At 39.3% G+C, this 27531-nt stretch overlaps 1 protein-coding gene across 1 annotated transcript in view; it reads left to right on the forward strand.

Annotated features, from left to right (window-relative positions):
* The window catches only part of Kcnh8 (potassium voltage-gated channel subfamily H member 8), a 383313-nt gene that overhangs the window by 101181 nt on the left and 254601 nt on the right, over window positions 1-27531 (forward strand). Inside the window, exon 2 of the mRNA XM_052745629.1 lies at window positions 26823-27056. Within this exon, the coding sequence (XP_052601589.1) occupies window positions 26823-27056 (234 nt within the window). The remainder of the gene's footprint in view (window positions 1-26822; window positions 27057-27531) is intronic.

Below are 27531 nucleotides of genomic sequence, written 5' to 3' on the forward strand. Positions count from 1 at the left end.
AGTGGTTTTTCTGAGACAGTGGGCTTTCGAGGAGGAGGAGTAGGGTGAGCTGTAGGTGCAGAGCAGTGATGTGTCCTCCACAAACTGGGTGGAACTGGACTTTTGGCATTTTCTCTGAGAGGGTGGGGTTTGGGGAGGCAGGAATGGGGCTTCCTCAATTGGTGTGAGCTATTCCAGGCAAACAAACTGTTTTGCATTTTTCAATTTATTTAGTACTTTTTACTACAAGAGTCATAGTGGCTTGTCTCCCTCTTTCCCAAGGTATTCTTTTGTAGATTAAACGTATTCAACAGCAGAATGCTGAGTAGTTACTGGTTCTAATCTGGGGGACCCACCCTTGAAGTAATTCCTGTTTAGGAACTGATTCTGCAAATGGCCCATCCTCTGAGCTGCCTTTCCATCAAAAGATTTCATTTTGATTTGCAAACATTCCTTTTTTCCTAAAAACACTTCCCATAGTTAGTCCTTGCTAGCTAAGCACAATATTGCCTGAAATATTACATCAACATATCAAATTAATTGCAAGGAGTCCAGACCTGACTCCAAAGAGGATTTGTAACACCTGACTCCAGACCGAGGTGATGGTCACATAGCTTCTGAAACTCGTTGAACTGTACACTTGAGACATGTGTTGCTCTAACACAATTGAAATATATTTTTAGCAAGGAAAACTTGTGAGGAATTAATGGTACAATGTTCTTTTTTTTTTTTTAAAGAAAATACATTGTCCATAGCAAGGTACCTGAATGATCAGCAAACAAAACACACCTTTGATGTTTATTTACTTCAATCAATAGTCTGAAAATGTTTTAATGCGATTTGGTTGCCAAGAAGATAATCTGACTCTGGGCTTTATTTCCCTCCAGACATATCCTTCGTTTAGAATCTGTAGTGGACAATATTTCAGCAGCTTCATCAAATGGATGTTTGATGTTGAAGGATTTGAGTTACAGACAAACCAAAGGTTCAATTTGCCAGAGTAGTTTCCATTCATCACGGAGGCCTGGACTATAATTTCCCTACCCACTTCAGTTTATGCTTCAATTATTCAGGCTCACACAGAATTTAGGAAAGTCTAGTAGCCTATGAAGTACTACTGTGAAACTTAGAAACAGGTTTAACAGATCAATAAAAAAGCAGTCCTCTTTGGGTAGTCATCATCCTTTACCAGATGATTTATCAGTCCCTTTGTGAAATGCACAGATGCATGACCTGCCTGATCCATACATGTTTGGAATCGGTAGGTTCAAAAACAGTTTTTCACTACAATACCATGCCAACTGATGTGAAATCCAGAGAACATGAGGACCAATCTTGTTTTGATGTCTTGCTGATATTTGGTCAACAGAAAATAGTTTTCATGGGTCAGCCTAAGTAGCTTCCTTGTCTATAGAATCTACCATTTTCTTGTGCTTTGATTTAAAGTTCAATTTGTTTCTTAGCCTTGTATCTCATGCCTTTTATATTCCTTCTCCTTATATAAACTGACTTCCTCTCTCAATGGCTGAATCTTTGTCCAGTACTACTGACTCTTGGTAGTGTCAAAAGCAGGTGTAATTTGGAATTATTGCTGCTGTCAGCACACTTAGTAGGGACCAACTTCTGGATGTAATCATAAGTGAAATAAGTAGCCTGTTTGAAGGGTAAGGGAACATTTGTTAACTATTTGTAGAAAAATTAGAATTCTCAGAAAAATAGTTCATAAATTACAATGGTTTGTAAGCTATAAGGTACTCACAACCCTCAAGAAATTTGCTTATTCTGTATCTGCACTCTGCTGCTTCGTTTAGATTCTAGTTTGATTCTGTTATTGTAATAAATACCATGACCAAAAGTAATTTAGGGAAATAAAAGGTTTATTTCAGCTTACAGGCTACAGTCCATCATGAGGGGTAGCTAGGACTGGAACTCAAACTTGAAGCAGAGAACATGAGGGAATGCTGCTTCCTTGCTTACCCACTGGCTCATGTTTAGTTAGCTTTCTTATACAGACCTAGACCACAATCCCAGGGAATGGTGTTGTACACAGCAGTCTGCCTTCCTCTGCATCAACAAGAAATCCCCAAAAGGTAGGCCCATAGGCCAGTTTGATCTAGGCAACCCCTCAACTGAGACTCCCTTCTCAGTGACTTTAGGCTGAGTCAAGTTGACAATTAAAGCTAATTAAGAGAGTTGTTTTTAAATAATCAAATAGGAAGAAGAGGAGGGAAGGACGAAAGAAGGAAGGAAGGGAGGGAGGGAGGATCTCTATAAAAGACTGGACAAACTGTTGTGTATATTTACATCTAAGTAGTTGAAATAGAAGTTTAGCATATAGTTACCAATAAGAATTCATACAAGAAACAAAAATTACTGGCAGTGGAAATACGCTTCAGAATAATCCATAAAGAATGATGTAATTTATATAAATTTCATGAATACATGATACAGTTCTATATGCTACTTATATTCAAATGTGATGCAAATATAAGAACAATGGGAAGTTGGATGCATGCCTACTACAAATGATGTGTGTGTCTAGAGAATCTATGCACCTTTCCTGAGGAAAGAGAGAGAAACTAGATTTGAGGGAGGCATGCCAGCTATCTGTAACCTTATCGAGTTAGAAGCAAACATGGAAGTCTGAATAATATACATTCTTCATGTTAGGTATCTAGATATTGGTTCTGTTAATATCTTCAATGTTTTATGCATGAATAATGGCAATCATCTTTTGTGTTAGTGTGTATTAAGTGGGAAAAACATCAAATGAATGGATTTTCTTACAGTTTATTTAAGAAGAAGGAATATAAAAGGCATGAGATACTGACTTGGTTATGCTCATTTGGAAAATAGGTAACACATTCACTTTATAAAACATTGCAACAGGACCTCAAGGTTAGGTAAGTTTTTAAAGCTCACTTCATAAATCTTGGTATTACATGTGTAGAAGGGCATGAGAGGTGAGAAAAAGGCAAGTACATTAGATAGCACAGCCCTAGATGTGTGGTGATGTGTGGATATTTATAGCACAGAGGTGGTTCCAGGCTACCCATAGGGAGTTTTCCATTCATCACTTTCCTGAAGTAACTAGGGGGACCTAGGACTGGCAGGAACTTCCTAGAAGGTGCAGGTCTCAAAACTCTTCATCTGGCTGTCTTCAGTAAGGTAGTGGGATGTGCAGCTCTCTGGAGCACAGCTGCCACATACACGTAGGGCAAGTCCTAACTTCTGCTCATATACCTTTCCTGTGATTTTTTTTTTTAATTTTTGTTGTTTTGTTTTGCTCTTTTCTTTTCCTGAAAATGAAATAAGGTGAAGAGGAAACTCTGGTGTGTGCTTTTGTGAGTAGGTATGCAAGAGAAAGCTGGTTCAAGTTCAACCTATATGAAAGGACTGACTGAAAAAAATTGCAATTTCTGATTTTTATAGAATAAGTTAGAACTGTTTCTTATATACCAACAGTGTTATCAATTGAATATCTCTTACTTGCATGTTTCACATTTTTGTTTTTTATTTCTCAGATTTTAGAAGTTGTCATTAGCAAATAAATGGCTCTAACCTCTGAAGTGTTTCATTATCTGAACTAATTTGATCTCAATGTTGCTGACCAGAATGCTTCAGAGTTTGGAACACTTTAGTGTTTAGATTTCTAGGATCTAGCAACAAATGAGTTATAAATTTAAGGTGAGACAATGAATACAATTGTTCATTCAAATTACAGCCTTAGAAGAGTGTACTTTCCATTAACACATCTACACAGATCATGGCAAAATGGAATATCTAAGGAAAGTAATAGAAGGCCGATTTAGTAATTTTAAACAAAAATGTCAATACCTATCCCTGACATCCTATGTACAGTACGCATATATGCAGTTTTCAAAAAACTAACTGGTTTTAAAATTTGATTGAGCCTGATTTCATCATTTTAATTTGTCTTATTGTAATTCCTGTGGCAGTCATTTGATTTATTGATATTTTAATCTTTTTATATGTGCTACATATAGTGATACAAGAATCAGTATATAAATGTGGCTTTCATGGCCAGTTAAACAACATCATACCATGTATCCAAGTGCAGACCAGATTTTCTAAGAGTCTGTTATGATTTTGAAAATAGGCAGAAACCCCCTGGAAACAGGACTGGCATTGAAGTCCAGGGAGCACCTTCGGATGGTGAGCAGCTAAGAGTCTTTAGATTTTAGGCAAACCTTCTCAGCATTGCTTACCCTTTTGGGGGATTAAACAACAGCATCCTTCATGTAGGAGGCACGATCCAATATTTGAGCGCAAGACTCAGATCGGTTTCAGGCTCTAATTCTGTTCTCATCAGACCTTTAGCACACACTCTTGTTCAGGATAGGACTTGATAAATGGGGCCATCTTGATTTGCTTCCCTTTAAAAGTCCTAGTAGCATCTTAGTTTTGTTTACTATTGCTGTAATAAAATACCCTAACCAAAGCAACCGAGGGAGAAAGGGCATAGCAGGCCGAGAATTGCAGGTTACAGTCCATTGTGGGAACATCAAGGCAGAAGGAACTTGAAGCAACTGGTCACAGTCTACCTATAGTCAAGAGCTGAGAGTGATGAATTGGTGTATGCATGTTAGTGTCCAGTGATCACTCTGCAGTCCTAGTCTACAATCTAGAGTCCCTGGCCAGGGAGAAGTACCACCTATATTAGATGGCTCTTCATACCTTGATTAATTTATTCAAGATAAGAGTCCATGATCACGTCCATAGGAAAACCTAATCTTGGCAATCCATCACTGAAAATTCCTTTTTCAGGTGATTCTAGATTGTGTCAAGTTGATAATTAAAACTAACTATCACAGGTGACTTCTAAAATCTGTCCTTTCATACTAACACAAGAAAAGCTCACCTGATTACCAGAGGCTACTATGGCAGACACATCTACTGGACAGCAATTCATTCACTGAGTTCAGTAATTAATAGGAATCTATACACAAGAAAATATAAATAGATACTTATGGCCCTGTATATTGCGGTGATGAAAAGCTTATCTTATCTAGATTTAACTTAGAGCTTGTACAAACAAGGCAAAGAAATGTAAGCAATTAGCATATCAGTTTTGCTAGAATAAATTCCATGAACTGTGGGAAACTCACAATAGAATCTAGTACATTCAGGGTCTCAGAGTAAAAATGAATCTGTATGTGCCCACCTGTTATTTCAAAGCAATTTTCAAGTCAAACGTGTGTTTGGGTAGGAAGAAATATGGCTACTATTGCCCATAAGTATATGATTTTCATATATCTAATCAATTTTACAATGGGATAATGTTCTACTTTACTTCCTGTTGCTGTGCTAAGCATCATGGCCAAAACCAACTTGGGGAGGGTTAGGGTTTCTTTGGTTTACACTTCCCTCTCGATGGTGAGTCGATCATTGTGGAAAGCCAAGGCAAGCTTTTAAGGCAGGAACTTGAGGACAAGAACTGATGCAGCGGCCATGGAGGAGTGCTGCTAACTGGCTTACTCTTCATGGCTCGCTCAGCCTGCTTTCTTATAACCCAAGCACACTTGTCTAGGGATGACACCGCCCACCGTATGCTGAACCCTCCCACATCAATCATTAATCAAGAAAATGTCCCCACACACTGGCCCACAGGCTACTCTGATGGAGCATTTCCTCAGCTGAGGTTTTTATTTCCCAGGTGTCTCCAGTTTGTGTCAGGTTCATATTGACAAAAGCTAACCATCATAGGCACTTAGCAATTAAATTTTAGGGCATGTTGAGAGATAAAGATCTCCAAAATTCAGAGCTGGGTTGTAGGATACACATAAAAAATGTGACATTGTCCTTTGTATGGTTTTTAAAATAGCCTTAGACCATTCTAGGCTTGATTCATACTCATCCAAGTAATGCCTTTTCTGGTAGATCTATTCTGGCAACCATCTTCTTATTACCAAACTTAAGGTAGTTCATGACTTTTTAAGCAGTTTTACCACTAGATAGAATTATATTCATCAAAAGATTGAATGCCTTTCATCTTTCTTTTATCTTATTCTTTTGTGTGTGTGTATATACTATAAATACAAGTATGCATACTTGTATATACAGATGTACATATGTAAGTATGTACATTTATGTGTGTGGGTATGTGTAGGTGTGTGTATGTGCTGACACTGAATCTTCTGTAGCTGTTCTCTACTTTGTTCACTGAAGCAGGAACTTTCAGTTGAAGGAGAGCTCAGTGATAAGGCTATTCCACTAGCCAGCTTGCTTCAGGGATTACCTCCACCTTCTGAACCTAGTTGTATTTTACTTACATCTGGAGAGCCAGACTCCAGTGCATAGCCAGTACCTCCACCATGGAGCCCTTCACCTAGTCCCATGTTTCCCATTGTTTTGTCTGTCTTAGGCCTGCTTCAGTTTCTAAACAAAGTTAGAACAGTACTGGTTCCTACTTTTTATGTAAGTGCTTCAGACATGTGACCCTGCATCATCTACCTTTTATCTGGATCAAGGAAATAAATGGTATCTTTTTGTGATTTAATAATCACATGCTGAAAGAACACATCTTGTTTTCTGATCTTAGCTGAATAATAGTGTCAGGAAAGCCTTTACAGGTGCACAAGAACCAGTTACCTCACCTCCCTGTCCTTAACATCTGAGTCCAACAAAACAGAGAAAACATTGTGGGAAAACATTATCTTCTTATATCCTAGAGGACCCATCCCTTAATGGATTATTGTTCCAAATTGTAGAATCTGGCTAACGTTTTGCATTAGTTTTACTCTTCTCAGAGTTGCAACTGAAGAAAGGAGGATTTGTTTTGACTGACAGTGTCAGATCATCATTGTGAGAGAAGACATGGCAGAAGTCATGGAGGTAGCATCACCTCTTGGTGGGTCAAGAACCATACAGCTCAAGCTGGAATTAGGGAGCTCAGGCCCGAAACGGAGGCAGATATAACTGTCAAGACCTCTCAGGCAGAGAAGATGGCTCAGTTAATAAATCACTAGTCCCCCAAAGATGAAGACACCAGCACTGATTTAAATGCCAGGTGGGCATAGTGGTCTTCCTCTAAGTCTAGCCCTCAGAAGGTGAAAACAGTGGATCCCAAGAGCGAGAAGGCTCACTAAACTACCTGTATTAGTGAGCTCTGGGTTCAACTAACGGACTCTGTCTCAATAAACAAGCAATCCAGGAAGACAACCAACATCAGCCTCTGGCCTGCGCATGCACCATGTGTATGCATGCACCTGTACCCACATGCATACCCACATCTCTACCACACAGACCAAAAGGGAAAAAGACCCCTCACTTCTGTTGGCTTGGTCACAAGTATCAAAAGTTCCACAATCTCCTCAAAGAGCACTAGCATTTGGACACCAAGTGTGACATTTCACACTCCAACCTCAATGACAGTCCTTTTCATTTCACCAGATGTACCAAATTGCAAGCTTTAATTTTAATGAACACTTGAAACAAAGTTCCCAGGGTGCCTTTGTTACTCCCATAGGCAACTCTGGATATTGATTATTATCACCATGGTTATGAAAGCGGTAATAAATTGGAACATACTCATGCTATTTTATTTTTCATTTAGGAGTGCTTTCAATGCCAAATACTAGAGAACTCAGATAACAGTGGTTTAGGCTAATAGGATTTGTATTTCTTACCTAATAAAATCTCTGGCTATATGCTTATTTTTCTGGCATTGGTTCAACTGCATCATCAAAAATCCAAGCTTTTCTTTCTTCTCCATTCATTGGTCTTGCCATATCCAGGCAAGTCACCTCAAGGTCTCAGGATGACTGGCACAGCTCTGGATACAGTAATTACATTCCAAAGCAGAAATAATGGGTCAGAAAAGTGAAAAACCTCCCTGGCCTGAATGATAGCAGCATTTGCCGTCTCAAGCTTCTCTTCAGTTTGAAGTAAAACACCTCACTGGGTATATTCAAACTGACTTAGTCAACTATCTCCTTGTGAAGACTTACTAAGCTGGTCAGATGGTAGCAAGTTAAAAATCAGTTCCTCCATTATAAACATGCTGTGATCACAATTGTCTAAAATGAAAAGAAAAAAGTCATAGAAACTAATGTAATATTTTTTATCAATAGGAGAAAAGTAGAATGGTGGTAACACATACATGTTACATATAGTGTGATTATAATAAATTCACATATATATGTCTTTTCTGGTTCCTTAGTACTTCATAATGTGGCTATATTGGTTTGAGAATTAAAGTAAACACTTGAGATAGAAATAATTTCATTTGAACTCCAGGCAGTTAGCCTTCTACTTGAAAGGCTGGTGAGTTCTCCAGTGTCCACTTGACTTCTGAGCCATGTCTGTAGCTCAGCAACGCAGAGTCAGGGCAGGAAGCTTGCTGACATCTCACAGTTTTTTTTTTTTTAACGTGTACAATGGGACAACAGGAGATTCTCTGGTATTTCAACTCAAACAGAATAGTATATTGATTTATTGAAAAGTCTATGTTGCAAATCACATTTAGATTTAAATACACTTAGTATTGACCTGGAAACACTGGTTTCAGGGTCTCCTTGATTCTCTTCGCCTTCCTTGGCCACTCGTTATCATTCCTAGTTGATAGCTTCTTCTGAATTTTATCATCTCTAGTCTCTGAGTCCCTTGACTCTAGAACTTGGATATTATTTCTCTTCTATTTGTCTCACTCCTTAAGCCATCTACTTGCTAACTCCACATTTATTTATTTGTTTTTAAAATTACATTTATTTATGTATGCATGTCTGTTTATTGTGTGTGTGTTTGTGCAGGCTCATGTGGAGGTCAGAAGATAACTCGTGGGAGTTGATTCTCTCCTTCTACCATGTGTGTTCTAGGGACTGACCTCAGGTTCAATCCAAGCAAGTGTCTTTACCTGCTGACACATCTTGCTAGCTCCTAACTCCACATTTATATCACCTGCACAGGTATCACCCTTAACCCTCAGAATAATTTATTCAACTTCCTACTTCTTTGTTTCCTCTTAATAAGCTTCTTGGTATATCTAAGATGTAGCTCTTGAAATCCTTCAAACTTGCAGATCTTCTTTTTTAATCTCACAAAATATGCCTCTGTCTCTGTATTTTGTAAGCCATGAGCAGTGTGTGACCTCATGCCTAAATTCCCTTTTCATCACCCACTGTAGTCCTGTCCCACAGCAATGCAAATCCTCCAGCTGCCACTTCTACAGTCTCAGATCCGGCCACTTCCACCATCATCCAGGTTCGGTAGTTCATAAGCATTTCTTTTGTCTGTAGACTACTCTGATGGGCTCATTCTGGCCATCCCAGTTTCTCAGGCCCTTGGTACTTTAGATCTCAACAGAACAAGAGAGAAGTCCTGCCTGAGTCAACAGCCACTCCACTACCCAGAACCTCTGTTATGCAAAGTCAAATCCAGAGCTCTTTGAATTCTATGGAGAATGGTATGGGGGTGTCTTCCTTACTGTGCATGACTTCTGTGCGCGCGCGCGCGCACACACACACACACACACACACACACACACACACACACACACACACACACAAACACACACCCCAACCTTTCCCTTGTTCAGTCATCCTGGCCTCTCTTGCTATTCCACAAACATATCAAGCATCTCCTACCTCAGGTTAATTCACCTTTGTTTGATCTGCCTGGAAACTCTTCTGTGCATGGAACACCCCATCATTCCCCTTGTATCTTCCCTCAATTGTTACCCTACCAGAAAATATTTTACTGAAAATAATTTAAATTCTTGAGAATCATTCTTAGTTCTTCTTGACTTTTGCCTTCACAACATTTGTTTTCATGTGATTTACATTTCCCTTAATTTCATGAGCCATCCATCCTTTCCTTCTGGCCTCCCTGTTTTCCTTCCTTCCCCCCCTCTGTTTGTCTGTCTGTATGATGACTTTGCTTCTTTTTTGTTTGCCTTCCTTCATCCCTCATTCATCCCCTCCTTTATCATCCCATTTCCCCCTCCCCTTCTTCCAAGATTTAAACTGGGTGCAGTGTTTTCATGTCATTTATTATAACATTAGGCTTTAGTTAGTGCCTGCACATCCCCATACCTGAGATAGAAAGGATCTTAAGGATCATGTGATCCAATACTTCTTTATAAGTAAGACCCAGAGAAGAGGGGCAGCTTAAGTGGCTTAGGCATCATTACACAGCCTCTATCTATCTATCTATCTATCTATCTATCTATCTATCTATCTATCTATCTACCTACCCACAAATGAGCTGAAATCCACCTGCAATAGATTTTAAGTAAAGACTAGGTGTCTATAAAGATAGAAAAACGAGCACCAGGTATATCCATTTTCACGAAATACATATATTCATGACTTAGGTCTAAATTATGCCTAACCTAAAATCTAATCATCAGAAATGACCTTCCCCATGATCCTGTAAGCTTCAGAGTGGATGGCTTTCCTGGTGTTAATACAGTACAGGTGTAGAATGGGTAATATTCCCTTTGGATAATGTGTGTGTGAGTGTGTGTGTGTGTGTGTGTGTGTGTGTGTGTGTGTGTGTGTGTGAGAGAGAGAGAGAGAGAGAGAGAGAGAGAGAGAGAGAGAGAGAGAGAGAGAAGAGGAGAAAGAGGGGAAAGACAGAAACAGAGACAGACAGAGACAGAGAGACACACAGAGAGTGTGCACTAATATTCAGGTGGAAAAATACATACAAAAATGTGTTTGATGGTAGGATTTAAAATAAGAGGGATCACTTCCCTAGAAATCATACAATTGAATGAATATTTATTCTTTTGTGTATAGTGGTCTTATTTGTGAGCCTATGATACATTGTAAATAACTAAAATACTGATTAATGAAATTGTAGTACTCAAGTTTTTACTTTACTTTTATTTCTTTTTAATTTAAATCTTTCAGCTTTTTGAGAATTTTATTCAGGAAAGCTCTATTTACATCATTTCACTCCTCCCTCTCCTCTTCCAACTCCTCCCTTCTCCCTCCCTCAAATTTATGACCTCTTCTTATTGGTTAAAATATTAAGGCAACTCCACATAGTTGAAAGGGAGGTTTATTTTGTGGGGTAACTTACAAGTGAAGGGATAGGTTGCAGGGTCTGGGAAAGGTGAAGCGCAGTCTGGCGGTGTTCTCTGGAGAACTCTGCTTGGTCTACCTCCAGCGTCCAGGGTCCAGGAACCAAGAGAGCCAGCCCATCCGGATCTCGGGTCTTCAGGGTTCCTCTCTTGGCTCTGCCTTGTAGGCATGACAGTTACTGAAGCCTCAATGGGGGTGGTACTTCCAGGTCAAAGCTGGACTGGCTACCCACTACATCTTCTTTAATTGTTATTATCATACACACATATGTAAATATAACACCTGCTGAGTCCCTTTAGTGCTGCCTTTATGTACATGTATTTAGTATTGACCACTTGGGACTAGATAACCTATCAGCAGTCTCATCCCTAGAAAAAAACAGTTCTCTTTCTTTCAACAGCCATTGATTGCCTCTAGTTCTTCCTCTGGGCGTGGGACCTTGTAACATCACCTACATCCACATTTTCATTATGTAGATCTTTTTTAGGTAGCTATATTGATGATATTTCATGGGTGCAGCTTCCCTATCACATCCCTCCTGGCCCTCTGGGTTTTATAACATTTTGCCTTCCCTTTCCTTGAGTTTCTTTGAGCCTTAGCTGTAGGGATTACTTTGTACCAATTGGGACAGGACACTTCAGCATCATTTATTCTCTGCACTTTGACCAATTGTGGCTCTCTGTAATAGTCTCCATCTGTTGCAGAAAAAAAGTTTTTGTTGATGAAATGTGAGAGCTACATGCAATTACTCAATATTAATGAAAAGAAGCTGTAATGTTATAGAATAACAGAACCTGCTCCTGATTATATCAGGTGATGATCGAAAGTTTCAATATGCTAGAAGTTTACAGTTAACTAGAAACTCAAAATGTGGAAAAGAAATTGGGGAAAGAAATGTAGTTGAAAGATTTCTCAGGTCCTGCTCAGCCCCCATGATCTCTTGTTCAATGTCTGGCAGTCTCCTCTGTGAAGCAGGAATCTGAAGAACCATCTCGCCCTGTTTTAGAAAAATTTAGTGGTCATTTTTCCATGGGTCCTGCATGCCCACTTTATATAACATACTGTCAAGCAGTCCAGGCAAGAGCAGTTTCTTGCCCAAATGACTAACTTTTGCCATAAGGAAAGCAAACTCCATATGGAGTTTCTTCAATGCCCATCATCTTCTTTGAAGTAAATTGGTGCTGCCAGGAGCAGACGTGTCTCATTGTCCAGAAAGTCCAAATTTTTGAAACATTTTAAATGCAATATTCTGTAGGTCTTTGAAGTGTTTGAAGATTACCTACCTAATAGAAATATAGCTACGTATACCTAGAAAACTTAACTAACATGACTACAAGTGTGATTCTCATAGATGACTAAGTATTAATCTGTACTTCTTAGTTATACATTAGAATTTTAAATGAGTTGCATAAATATAATACCTTAAACAAGAGTAGAAATATACAGAGTATAATAAAATCAACTTCAAATTTGTATCAATAAACTAAAATCCATAGCAATGTAAAACATTTTAAACAAGTTGTTCTTTAAAATTAGATTCAATAATCTATCCTTTCATCCTATCATATCTATAATATCCCCTTTTCTTCTTTAGAAAGAGATTACATTTATAATCAGCTCCCTTTAAATATAAATAAACATTTATACAAACAATATTTTGGAAATTTGGGCATAGTTCCTCATACTACTTACTGCTTAGTGGGGGCACTGGCAATCTTATGGGGATCCTGAAAAAATTAAAAATTATGTTCAAGTCCTGACTGGAGTAGTCTGTGAGGCTGCGTTGTCTGAGCCAGTTGCCTTGAAGCTGTTCTGGATGTTGAAACATCTGAGGACCTCTCAGGGGTTCTTCCTTGATCAAACCATGTTAGCTTAGAAGCAATCCACAGGTTCTCATCTTCTGTGGAAACAAAAGCAGAACCCCTTTTCCAAAGCAATGTATCCTTAGACGCAAATTTTGAAGTCAAGATACCTTTAAATATATATATTGGCTTAATTCAGTAACCTTTACAATCAAATGTCTTTCTATAGTTAAAAATTCCAAAGATAATATAATCCAGACTCTGTGTGTGATATCCATCTTTACATGGCTTATTTTTATATTACTTTTACTATCTCTTTAAAGACTTTATTTTTTAAAACTATTTCTTTATATAACTGTCTATCCTTCCTTTCCTTTTTCTTCCAAGCCTACATGCATTTTTACACATAATGTAAACCATTTAGAGGTTTATTCCATCTGAATCTGTCTTTTTATGAATCTATTGCTTTAAACTGCACCATGTCTAGGACTAAAAAGGCAGCCTTGGCTGCTGGCTCTACCCACCTCAGCTTCCCAACATGGTGGAGGTAATTCACTGCCAGCTCTGGGAGCCATGGTTTCTGACGGAGGCAGTAGGTCTATGCTTCTATCAAGGAGCATGTAGCCCAGAAACCTTTTTCTTTTTTCTTTTCATTTTTGTCTGTACTAGCAAAAGCTAAATCCACCATGCAGTGCACTGGAGATAGTTCTGTGTACTGCAGCAGGAATCCACCATGCTATAGGTCAAGCCCACATGCTGTGAACCCTCCATACTGTAGCTCACAGCTTGTCTGAGAGACATAACTAGGAAGCTGCTCTTGGCTCCATTTTAGAACCCATTTTAAAATTCTCTCAGGTTTTAGGTGGAAACCCCTTGCTACACGTTGGACAGCCAAATGTAGCCAGAAGTTTCTCAGGTCCTGCCTAGTCCCCCACGGTCCAGACAAATCTCTCTCAACCGAGGTCCCACAGCCACATGGACCCAAGTAAACAAACAGAGGTTTATATTATTTTCGATCTATATGGCCCATGGCTTTAGCCGCTTGCTACTTAGCTCTTTCATCTTAAATCAACCCATTTCTATAAATCTATGTGTTGCCACATAGCCATGGCATTACTGGTCTGCTGGCATCTCACTGTACTTTGGCTGTGGCTGGCATCTCTCTCTCTCTATCTCTCTCCTCTTCTTTCTTCTCTCTGTATATCTGCTTGGATTTCCTGCCTGCCTCCAAGCTGCCTTGCCATAGGCCAATGCAGCTTTATTTGTCAACCAATTCGAGCAAACATATTCACAGCACACAGAAAGATATCTCACAGCAAGGAACTGCATGGGCAAAGGCATTGAGCCTGGTCAGAGCTGAGAGCACGATCAAGTGCAATTGATCTACCAGGGAAGTCTTAGGCAATACTGTAGGACATGATGCAGGGAGTATGGGTCTCATTCTGAGTGCAACAGAAAACCTTTCAGGATTTAAATAGGAGAGTGGCACACATGATTTTCTTTGCAAATATCATTCTGGGTAATAGGACCAAGAGCAGATGTAGGTTGGATTATCACCCATCAGCATATAGCAAGGAACGCACTGACTCGGGCATGGGCTGGGCACACTGTGGAGCCATACAGAAGGAGCTGAAGATGATGGCTTGACCTTGTGATCCTCCCAGACTTTGAACTTCTATAGTTCTGGGAACTGTGGTAATTATTAAAAGTCCTTCTAGGAAGCAAAGAAAACCATTAAAATCAAAGAACTATTATTCAGAAGGCAATACCTTCAGGCTTTAAAAATCCAGAAGATACCTCTGCCAAGATGGTGTCCTCTTCCAGGTGGGACTAAGGAATATGCCCTGATCATTTCCCCTTGGAGTAGATGGTTTTAACTTTTAGCAAAAGGAAATATTTTTTTTTACTTTTAAGTATGTGAATGTTTGTGTGTCTGTGTGTAGTGCACGTGAGCCCAGGTGCAGGCAGAAGTGAGAGGAGGAAGCCAGGCGGTGGTGGCGCATGCCTTCAATCCCAGCACTCAGGAGGCAGAGGCAGGCAGATCTCTGAGTTCAAGGAGAGCCTGGGCTACAGAGTGAGTTCCAGGACAGGCTCCAAAACTACACAGAGAAACCTTGTCTCTAAGGAAAAAAAAAGTGAGAAGAGGCCATTGTTTCCCCTGGAGCTGGAGTTAGTTAGTGGTCAGGTGAGAACTGAACTCAGGTCCTGTGCAAGAGTGGCAAGCACTCTTAACTGTTCAGCCATCTTTCTACTTCCATGGTCTTAATTTGTCCTTGTAGACTTACTTATTTTATTTTATGTTTTTATTTTATAATTTAATTTGATTTTATATATCAGCCACGGATTCCCTTGTTCTAGCCCCCCCACCTTCCCCCCAGCCCTCCCCCCATTCCCATCTCCTCCAGGGCAAAGACTCCCCTGGGGATTGAGTTCAACTTGGTAGATTCAGTCCAGGCTCGTCCAGTCCCCTCCTCCCAGGCTGAGCCAAGTGTCCCTGTATAAGCCCCAGGTTCCAAACAGCCAGCTCATGCACTGAGGACAGGTCCCGGTCCCACTGCCTGGATGCCCCCCAAACAGATCAAGTTAATCAACTGTCTCACTTACCCAGAGGGCCTGATCCAGTTGGGGGCTCCTCAGCTATTGGTTCATAGTTCATGTGTTTCCATTCGTTTGTTTATTTGTCCCAGTGTTTTTTCCAATCTTGGTCTCAACAATTTTCGCTCATACAAACCCTCCTTTTTCTCGCCAATTGGACTCCTGGAGCTCCACCTGGGGCCTGGCCGTGGATCTCTGCATCTGATTCCCTCAGTCATTGGATGAGGTTTCTAGCATGACAATTAGGGTGTTTGGCTATCCTGTCACCAGAGTAGGTCAGTTCTGGCTTTCTCTCGACCATTGCCAGTAGTCTAATGTGGAGGTATCTTTGTGGATTTCTGTGGACCTCTCTAGCACTTTGCTTCTTCCTATTCTCATGTGGTCTTCATTTATCATGGTCTCTTATTCCTTGTTCTCAATATGGCACTTCCTTAGAAAATTGGGAATCAATCTCCCCCAAGATCCAGCTATACTACTCTTGGGCATATATATACACAAGGGCACTTGCTCAGCTATGTTCATGTTAGCATTGTTTGTAATAGCCAGAACCTAGAAACAACCTAGATGCCTTTCAACTGAAGAATGGATAAATAAAATGCGGTATATATACACAATGGAATACTACTCAGCAGAGAAAAACAATGACATCATGAGGTTTGCAGGCAAATGGATGGATCTAGAAAAAAATCATCCTGGTGAAGTAACCCAGACTCAGAAAGACAAACATGGTATGTACTCACTCATAGGAGGATACTGGACGTAAAACAAAGATGACTAGGCTGCTACTCACAACTCCAGGGAGGCTACCTAGAAAACAGGACCCCAAGAAAGACACAGGGATCGCCCAATGACAGAGAAATGGATGAGATCTACATGAACAACCTGGACGTGAGTAGGGGTAATGAAGGGCAAGGGTCGAGGGAAAGATAGCTTAGGGGAGTGGGAGATCCCAGCTGGATCAAGGACTTATTTATTTTTATTTTATGTATATGAGTGTGTTATCTGTATATATGTATGTACGTATGTACGTGTGTATGTATATGCATTATATGAGTACAGGGTCTCACAGAAACCAAAAGAGGATATCAGTTTTCTGGAACTGGAGCTATAAGATTTGTCAGCCACCATGTGGGTGCTGGGAACTGAACCAAGGTCCTCTTCAAGAACAGCCAGTGCCTATACCCATTGACCTATCTCTCTTGCCTCTATAGTCTTAGTTTTTGTGACATGGGCATCATCTAAGTTGTCTTGTTTCAGGGGATGGTCTGAGGCTCAGGCTTTAAAAGTCTGGATTAGCAGACATGAGATAAAGCCTGGGAAGCACAAGTAAAAGAAAGGAACCAGAGCTGCTGCACTGGATAAGGGTGAAGGTCATAATTGGACACTGGACTTGGTGACAAGGAACTCCTTGTCGGATCTGACTTAGTTCCCATATAGCTGTCACTTGCTTAACTCGGAGACAATACACCCACAAGATAGTTTAACTTGCTATTTACCATTGTTAGGCTGTTGCACTTGCCTGAGCCAAGGCCCTTTTGTCTATAAAGACACCTTGAGATACTGTTGGAAGGCCAGAAGTTCAGATGTACTCTGCTGCCTAGGGTGCCTTGTTTACCACAGCTGCTTATGGAACAGTGGCTGCTAGCTGCTTCTCCCTTGTCTGTTTGATTGACTTGGTGCCTCCCACTCCACCTCATTTCATCAGTGTGGAATTAATACTCACCTCTGGAGGCTTATTTAGTACAGGTGATTTTCTTCTTACTTCCTCCTTCTCATGAAGTCCTCCAAACCTGTTTTCTGCAGGTTTCCCCTTCATCAGAGTTTGGCTCCTTCTCTGCTTTTGTTGTAACTGTAGTAGACATCAGACCTTTATTACAGCTGCCGAATATCTGTAATTACCAAATTAGTGTAGACCCATACTTCCTGCTACAACTATGCTTTGTAAAGCCACCATCTTTCCCGTTTAGCTAACATGAGCACCGTGAACCAGAAAAGACTCACAGCAGACAGATGCAGCTCTGGAAAATGCTGCCAAGATAGGAAAATCATTTGAATATCATTAGTTCTGCAGAATACAATCAAAACTCAAATGAGAAAAATGCCAATCTTCAAGTGTGCATTGAACCCCTGTTTGTAAATGTGGGCTGCACAAATTTATATTTAAAGTCCTTTATAAGTACAAAATAAATTAAATAACTAACAAACATATGGCAAAACTAATCACTTTTTATCTCTACCAGTACTTGAAATGAGGAGTCTGTCCCCAGTATTTTTAAAATTAAAAGGTAATACTTGTTGAATTAAACATAATTGCCAGCAAGAGCTTGATTGTGCTACATGAGGACCGAGGGACGAGTTAAATTAAATATTTGAAGAATATGGGTATTCAATATTTCACTGATTTCATTTGCTATATTCCATTTAACTTGTTTTTCAGTAGAGTAAATAAGATGGAGAAAAACACACTTGGTTTTCACAGTAAAAATATAATCATGTAAGTGCTCTTAACTATATTTTTAGGTAAACTCCTAAGAAAATTTTACAAAGGTGTAAAATTTAAATCAGTTAGCTGCATAGTTGATGATTTATACTTATTTAAAGGAACAAAAAAAATTTACCCTGAATGAGACTTGTTTGTAGAAAATGTGGCCCATCAATTTTACTCCAACTCTCCATCTTCACCTTGTCTGAACTGGAGGAGCTGATGTTTGTACACCATCCAGTTGTGAGACAACTTTCTCCTTCTCTGCCTTTACGTAAGGAGAGAATAAGTTGGGCTTTCTCATGGTGCTCTTCAACAGGGAAGGGCAAGGTGTGCAGATACAAAAGCACAGGAGTGATACATGCAATATAGATATTTACCTTGTGCTAGTCTTCCTGTAATTGCAACAGGTTGGTCTGCCCAGACTCAGGCAGGTCTCAGGAGCAGCAGCTGTACTAGAGAGCTCCAAAGTAGACGAATAAATTCTTTCATCACTGGGACAAAATGTTTGGCAGCAAAAATATAAGAGAACAAAAGATCTATTCTAGGTTACAGATTCCACGGGTACAGTCTATCATGGTGGGAAAGGCATGGAGACAGTAATGGCTTTGTCTGTGGCAGTGGAAGCTTGCAGGTAGCATGTTTATGGTTTAGCCAGTTAGGAGCAGGCAGCTCGGGTTGAAACCAAGTCAGATTATGAGCCCCATCTCCAACAGCCTGTCTCTGCCACTAGGACCGAGCTTCTTGAGCTTCACAATTTCTCGGAACAGCACCATCCTCTGGAATCCAAGACTTCAAACTGTGAGGGGTGCTCAAACCACAATTAGCCCATTTAGAACCCCGAGAAATCCTCAATGATGCTAGAATGTTTAATTCACACCCACACAGTAGAATAGCAGTACCTGGCAACTTCATACATAGAGAAGACAGAGTTTTGTTTACCATTATTTAGCTTTCTTATTATGATCAATCTTTTTTTCTTTTACTTCTTTTTTAAGATTTATTTTTATTATTTTGTAATTATGTGTATGTATGTCTGTGTGGGCATTCATATGGGAGTGTAGTACCCACAGAGGGCAGAAGAGGGCATCGGATACCATGGAGCTGGAGTTACAGGAGGTTACGAGCCATCGTGTAGGTGGTGGGACTCCAATCTGGGTCCTCTGAAAGAACAGCCAGTGCTCTTAACCACTGAGCCAACTCTCTAGCCCCTCACTATTTTTTTCTGAAAGAAAATAAAGCTGTGTTTTTTCTTGCCAAAGAGTTTTCTGAAATCAGTATGTAAGAGGAAAGGTATGGGCACAAAATGAGTTGTACAGGGTATTTCTGATCTTATTTATTATTTAATTGTTGTATGATCTGACTTTATGTCTATCTAATAAAGTACCATACACTAACTAATTTCACCAATGGAGTCCTTGTGGGTGCTGGGAACCAAGCAAGGTACTCTCCAAGGGCATCAAGTGCTCTTAATCTAAGCCAATTCTCTAGCTCCATGATCTTATTTAAAAAGAAAAAGTTTATTATACTTGATTCGTGATTAACAATAAAATAGATTCAGACAAAAGCTTTGCACTCTAAATTGTTGTCCTTTCATAGAGACTAGTGTAATTTAAGTTTCTTTCATTCATTTGTTCCACATATGTTCATTGCATAGATTCTATATGCTGATAATTTTATTATAGTTGTGATTATATTTATAAATGAATTATCCCAGCTCCTATTACTTTAAGTGTACACCCATATGGCAGAATATAAATAGTAAAAACAATTTTAGAAAAGTGAGCAGATGATTGAATATACCATTTTGTTCAAAAGTTTAATTATGAAACAAAACCAGAGAAAAAAATGAGCAATATATTGTTATATTGTTACTAATTTTTCTCTCTGTGTGTGTGTGTGTGTGTGTGTGTGTGTGTGTGTGTGTGTGTGTGTGTGTGTGTGTGTTTGTGTGTGTAGATCAGAGAGCCACTCTGTGGAGTCAGTTCTCTCCTTCCACTTTTATGTGGATTCTGGGGATCAAACTCAAGTCATCAGGTTTGTGTCAAGTGCTTTACCCACTGGCCCCCCTCTCGCCAGCCACTAGGTTCTTGGCAGCTCTTTTCGATGTTATTCTGAAGGAGTTTCTCAAATGTCTTATGTATACAATATTTTGTTTTTCAGTAAGGACAAGGCTATAGATTCTGAATTTCTAGAAGGTGTCAGCTCAGGGTGATGCTCATGACTCCCAGTGGCTTATTGAGGGCATTTTTGTATTTGTCTATGTGTTTGTTGGAAAGAAGGGAGCAATGTATTCTCATAGACAAATAGAATTACTGCTTTCCACTCCACCTCAGCACTCAAGTTCTAGCTGTGATATTTCAGAGTTTTCTTCTAATATTGGTCTTTCTGGAATAATAGTAGTTTTAAATATCCAATTATAAATGAGTGATGAAGGCCAGCAATATGACATTGTGAAAAATGACAGTGGGGAGCAAATAAAGTTTAAGGACTGTGAGAACCCCTCCCCCCCAGTTATAAACTTCTCATCTGTTTTTTGAAAATAATACTAGAAAAGCCCTCAAATGTAAGTAACTTCTAAATTTAAGCAGAGGGTATCCTGAAAACTTTGACTTGAGGTCTATATCATTATGCTTGGAAAGGCTACACTCAACCCCCCTGAAGTCAACGCAAAGTGCAAAGATGATTGCAATTTTCTAACGTCATAGACATTAATATTCTGTCTCCAGCAATGAAGTGGTCTACAGAGATAACTATGTTTATTGTCACCAGGGACACACAAGCTGCCTTGATTGAACTCTTATATAAGGCTAATTATTTTTATTTTTGTTTTTTTTCCTACTTGAGACAGTCTTATGTAGCCCAGGCTGACCTCCAACTAACTGTGTAGCTAAGAATCACCTCAAACTTCTGATCTCCTGAGTGGTGAAATTAAAGGCAGGCACACATCATGATGTCCTGTTTTATGCAGCACTGGACATTGAACCCAGGGCTTTCTGCATAGTGGAAGAGCATGCTACCAGCTGAACCACTGTGGCAGTTACCTTCCTTGTTGCTATGAGGAAATACTTGACCCAAAGCTTAAGGAAGGAAAGGCTTGTTTTGTTTATAATTACAAAGGAATTCCATCAGAACAGGGAAGGCATGGCCATGGGAGAGTGAGGTGGTCATAGCATACCTCTATGTGCTGTTTAGCTAGTACTCTTTTTTAAGGTAGTCTTAAATCCATCCCATGGAATGATGCCCCAATATTTAAGGTGGGCTTGCCCACCTCATGTAACCTAATCTAGAAAACTCTCATTGACACACCCAGAGGTTTCTTTTTTTTTTTTTTTTTTCCGAGACAGGGTTTCTCTGTGTAGCTTTGTGCCTTTCCTGGAACTCACTTGGTAGTCCAGGCTGGCCTTGAACTCACAGAGATCCGCCTGGCTCTGCCTCCCGAGTGTTGGGATTAAAGGCGTGCGCCACCACCGCCTGGCCAGAGGTTTCTTTTTAAGATGAGCTTAGACCCTGTCAAGATGGCAATCAATGTGAAGCATCAAAGCCTCTACACAAGGTAACTCATGAAACATGCTGACAACTCAGGAAAGAAAGTTAAATGCTTGTGTTTGCTTGTTGGCCTTTACAGGAAAATGAGGGCTAAAGGATTTGAACCTGTCCATCTTCCTCCTCTGCAAGTTATGTTAATACAAGTACTGGAGGATTATACACATGGTTTAGCTTTAAAAGATAACCAGCATGAAAGACATGAGTCAGAGACAGAGATTTGGACAATTAAAGCCTGAATGTCTTGGTAAAAAGCATTAAGGATATACAGATTCCCCTTAATGACATCAGCATCTATCAATGATTCTGTTGCTTTGACTGGCTCTGTGGTGTGCATTTGAGTGATCATTACATTAAGTGCTGCTGTTATTATCTTTAAATATCTGAAGCTATATGGAAAGTTTGATGGATCTGCCTAAACTCCTTGAACATGCTCTGTTCTACCTAGACTTGTAACTCTCCAGCCTAGGTTAGGCTGTGCTAAACCAAACAATATTTAGAAAGAGATATAAAACCAACCAGTGCCTCTTCCTCCTGAAGTTTCAGTTGACCTTAAACATTGGCAGGGACATATGAAAATGAAGTTAAAAACCTTTGAATGAGCACAAATATATTAAAGAATATAGCGCAAAATTCTGATGAACTTTTAACATAAGATTGCTAAACAGTATTGAGCTTAAGACTATGGTTCTGAGTCCCTTGGAATACACACTTACTGGCTTTTGCCATGAGGAAGGTATTTTTCAGCGGGAACACTTTAGAAGCATTATGATATACAAGGGAAGTGAATGAGATTGGAAACCAGATCATTTGAATAGCAACTGTATTTGTCTGCCTCCTGTGAGACTGTGTAGTTCATCTATGCAAAGTATTTTGGAGCAAAGGAAGCAAGTGACTTCCATAGTTTTGAAATATTGACTTTCTGGAGGATATGACAGAGGCAACTGAAAGACTGAGGTAGGTGATATCACCAAATGATATCTACAAAAGGTGATATAAATGATATCTACAAAAAATAGCTTTGGGTTCAGAAACTGGGAGTAGAAAAAAATGTTTTCAGCAATTTACTCATTTCAGTTTGGAAGATGCTCAGTAGTTATTGTTTGCTCAAGTATGAGAAAGAGAGTTTGGACCCCCAGAAACCATGTAAGTGCTTCATAGCTCTGGCAACTAGCCTGCAATTCCAGCCTCTGAAGGAGGAGCCAAGGGATTCCTAGAGAAAGTTGTCTAGAGAGAATAGCCATATCAGCAACTTTGAGACCTCGCCTCAGTGAATAATGTGGAAAAATACTGGAGGAGGATTCCCAACATCAGTCTCAGATCTCCACATCAGTGTACACAGATGGCTGTATACATCCATACACATGGACCCCTTCACATGAAAATATGCACCACACACACACAAACCACAAAGAATGGAAAAAGACAAATGATTACTCATTACACCTGGTGGACAGAAAACTGCGTCTTTTCGGTAAAAATTCATGATATTGTAAAAATAATGTACCACACATATTTAATTCTGATCTTTAGTCTTGGGTCTTGGGTGGGGAATGGAAGTTTACCATAACTAATTTTTAGGACCTTAAAGTGGAGCAGCTCCATGACAAGTCCACACAATGCTTGCCTTCTCTGCTTTCCAACTTCTAGTCCTCTACATTCCTTTTTCAGTTGGGAACAAAGAATTGCCCATCTTTCTTTGAGAGGGGAAGTAGTGTTGTGCTTTGAAGGTCAGACCAAATGTCCTGGGTGTTTAGCAAACACTGGATTCTACCTGCTGCTCTATGAATGCTTTCTGCCAGGAAACAGTCAGAGCTGTAGCCAACTGTCTGGCATGTGCATGTGTCCTGTGATTTACTGTCAAACCAGAAACACACAAAATGATGAGCTAAAACCAGTAGAGAAAAGTGTTGTGACATTCAGATGCATATCACATGTGCATAATTGATTCCTTGAAAGGTTAAATACCCTGAGCATATGTACACATAGTAGTATGGCAGTGATGAGTTCCTAATCACTATGGCCCTGGCTTTGTTTTACATAATTCTAAAGTAAACGCCATCTTTCTTCTTTGGGAATTCTGGGATTAATATTTAGAAAGGCATATGTTCCTGAGTAGATAGCAGGATGAAGAAATGACACTTTCCAAACAGAAGGACCATTCATGTGGCCGTACACTAAGCTTTCTAAAGCACAGACAGCCACTACATTCTCTTCGAATTGAAATGCAATTATATATTGAAGACAAGCACTAAATATAAGCAGAGAAGACCAAGGATATTCCTTTATTTTGTTTAGTTTTTGTGGCATATTTGCAAGAAGAATTAGCTACTCAAACACACTATAATCCTAATTGAAACACACAGATCCAATGGCTTGATAATACTTCATTATCTTTTTCTGCTCATTAGAACTCCATAGCACTGGTTTTTCCTTATATTTGCAAACAGTTGCAAAGATACTATGAGAATTAATTTAAAAAGACATGGAGAGCAAAATAATATTGCATATACCTTAAAATGAGGAAAAGGATGATATGTTTGTCCTAGTTGGCTTCAGCTGCCAACGTGACAGCCTAGATTCATCTATTTGAAAACAGAATCCTTAATTGAAGGATTTTCTTTATCAGATTGGCCTATGGGGGACTGTCTTTGTTCACTGTTCATTGATGTCGGAAGGCCAGCTCACTTAAGGCAGCACCATCCCTACCTAAGCATGAGTCAGAAAGTCAACCAGCAAGTTATGGTCTTCTATGGTTTCTGCTTCAGTTCCTGCCTTGATATACCTCAATGACAGATTATGACCTGGAAGTGTAAGCCAAATAAACCCTTTCCTCTCCAAACTGGTTTTGGTCAAAGTGATTTATCACAGCAACAGAAAGGAAACATGAGCAATGTTGCATAAGGGATAATAAATAATAAGCAAGTAGACAATGAAAATAAAGATTATCATCATAAACATTCAGGTGAGTTTCTTATTTCAGTGAGAAAGGAAACATAGCATAATGTGTAAACAAGAAGTTTTTTTATAGTTAACCAAAATTAACAGCTGTTAACTTTTTAAAAAAAATACAATTTCAGATAAGTTTCCAAAATTTTAAAAGTTGTAAAGACAAAAGTCACAAAATACAGTAAAGAGAAAGCACAAATTAAGGGCATTAAGAAGAAATGTGGTTTAGTAATAATAATGAGTGAGCGTAATAACCTTAGGTTGAAGGATTTTTGCTTTACTTTTAAAAAATGTATATACAGATCATATACAAGAAGCACCTGAATCACAAGTCTCTAGGAGAAAAGAAAGACTGAGAAAATTTGGCTAGACAAACACAGCAAAGCTGCTGATGTATACAAGTAGTGGGCAAACTTGGCTTCAAGAGAAAGGATGGTTACCATCCTCCAGCTCCATTCCTGTTTCCTCTTTCGCCCACTGACACTTGTACATATAGGCATATGTTCCACGCCAGTGCTTCTCACATGTCATCTTTGTCTGTTTTTGTCTTATTCCAAGCTAACCATTTTCAAAGCCTGGAATGTTTACATTCCTAACTCTAGTGATAATTTTTAACTATGTACGACTGATTCAGGGCTTAGCATGGCATTAAGTTAATATTTATAGTCATGCATTTCTTTAATTAAATTATAGTATCTTAAAACCAAATCATACACTATTCTTATTCACACATTTCTCCCAAGCTGTCCTTTGTCCTAGTACTTACTGAAGGGTAGAACTGTATCTCCTGGCATTGCCTTCAGAAAGTCAATGAATATGTGTCAGAGATTTATTGAAAAAAATCACTTATAAAGTAACATAAAATGACATTAAAGCTCCTTCAGGATGTTTGACAACTATGCCAAGCTCTGCTTTTATGTTTTCTAAGCAATCACTTAATCAATTTTTAAAATGGAGAGGGGAGCATACCAAGGTCAGAGAGTGAAGCAAAGCCCTTGGACTTAGTGATTCTGTAACTTACCTCCTGTAGACTGAGCTACGAATTCCACACAGCCAGAAGCATGCTATCCTAAGGACAGGGTCACATACAATTTATTCATTCACACCTTGGACAATGTCCAACATTTAATAGTCAATAAATGATACTGTGAAATGTGAGAGAATTCTCAGTCTAGGATAATCTAATTCACTCTGGTGGCTTCCAAAGAATATGTGATTCAAAAGTCTCCAAATGTTGTTATTCAGTTCTGACTCTAAGAGGGAGAGACTGACTTGGGAATGGATGAACCAAAGAAGTCAAGGCAAGATATAAATACTGTCACTATGAATTGTACTCTTAGACCAGGACTGCCTGAAGCAAAGCTGACAGTGGACTGTTCTGGGATGCTTATGAAGAGATGGGGACACAATGGACTGGATGTTCCGAGTTTATCCCACTGGCCATCAAGAAGTTGCCACAGAACCTCCTTTCTATTGGCATGATTGAAAGCTGCCTGCTGCAAACCTCTTTGAAACATGGTGTTTCAAAGTAGAAAATATATAAAGAATTTTTTATAAATCCAATGGGTAGAAAGTAGAGTATATGGTAAAATATAGGTGCACTCCTCTGTGCACAAAGCTACTCTCGCTAGAGACAAGCATAGATTCTAGATGTTGTATTAACATGTGTATGTCTGTGTGTATATGTGTGTAAATATGTACATATATATAAACATTTCATATTTGGTATATGTATGTATGTTTACATATTTATATTTGAGATAATAATTCCATGTAATAGGGTATTATAATGAATCTTACTTTTTAATTTAACTTCCTATTCACAATTCTTTTCACTTTCAGTTTTATTATATTTAAAGCCTCCACTTCAGATACTTATGGTCAGTACACAACATTCGTTTCTTGTGTGAATGAATGAATGTGTTTATAAACTGTTTATACTTTACCCTAAATCCTGGTAATCAATTGGCAAGCATTGGAGATGCCTTGTTTTGAAGCCAAGCTCTAACATGTATCACTTTTTCTTATAAATATGTTGTTCATCCTTCAAAGTTCACCTCTAAAAGTTCCTCTTGTCACAACCTGGAATCACCTCCCCCAGACATGACTCACATTTAAATTCATGCCTTAGGGTCTGCTTTTGAGATCATGCAATCCAAAAAACAATAGGTTCAGAGGTCAACTTGGTCAGGCAGCTCATGGCAGGAGCCACTCTCAGAGGCACACAGAAGGTGAGTGGCTTGGGGCAGGCTGATGGGCACATTGGCCAAGTCAGAGCCTAGCCAGCACTGCTCATTCAAGTCTGCGACTCTTTCAAGGCAGTGCAGAACACAATCTTCAGCACCATGACCTGAGCACATGCCTGAAATTGTGGCCTAAAGAAGAGTTTTAAGTGGCTGAATGTCTTCTTGTTTCCTCCAGATAGCAACTTCATCCTGGCCAATGCCCAAGTGGCAAAGGGGTTCCCCATAGTCTACTGTTCCGATGGCTTCTGTGAGCTGGCTGGGTTTGCACGAACTGAAGTCATGCAGAAGAGCTGCAGTTGCAAGTTTTTGTTTGGTGTGGAGACCAACGAGCAGCTGATGCTTCAGATAGAAAAATCCCTAGAGGAGAAGATAGAGTTCAAAGGAGAAATTATGTTCTACAAGAAGAACGGTGAGTTGCCTTGTTTTGGCACCTGCTGGACAGGGTAAGGTGTCACCATATTTCAGTTCATTACCTGTTCTATGTCCATTCTGGCTGAACAGTAAAATGGTGTTTGGGAGAAAATTCACAGATGACATGGATGATGGCCATGTTTTCATCACTAACAGCATAAAACAAATGTAACTTTATATGAAAATTAAAACTGTGTTATATCAGTGTATGAGCATATACTGGTCAACATTAACATGTTAAATCAAACTCTACTATTTCTACTTTATAGTCATTTTAAAAGTGTACACATGCATAATAGTTGCTAATAAATAGCTTTTATCCAGGGATGATTTTCAAAGCTTCATACTTTTAAGAACTACATGTCAATCTTAGTCAATTGAAGCAGAGTTCCCAGCATTTCCTGTCAGAAAATGAAGTTAATTTAAGGGACATCAGCATGTGCATTCTTTTAATCCTGCTCTCTCCACATAGA

This window comes from Peromyscus californicus, unplaced genomic scaffold (genome assembly GCF_007827085.1).
Source record: "Peromyscus californicus insignis strain IS unplaced genomic scaffold, ASM782708v3 Scaffold_19__1_contigs__length_69161282, whole genome shotgun sequence".
Lineage (NCBI taxonomy): Eukaryota > Metazoa > Chordata > Mammalia > Rodentia > Cricetidae > Peromyscus > Peromyscus californicus.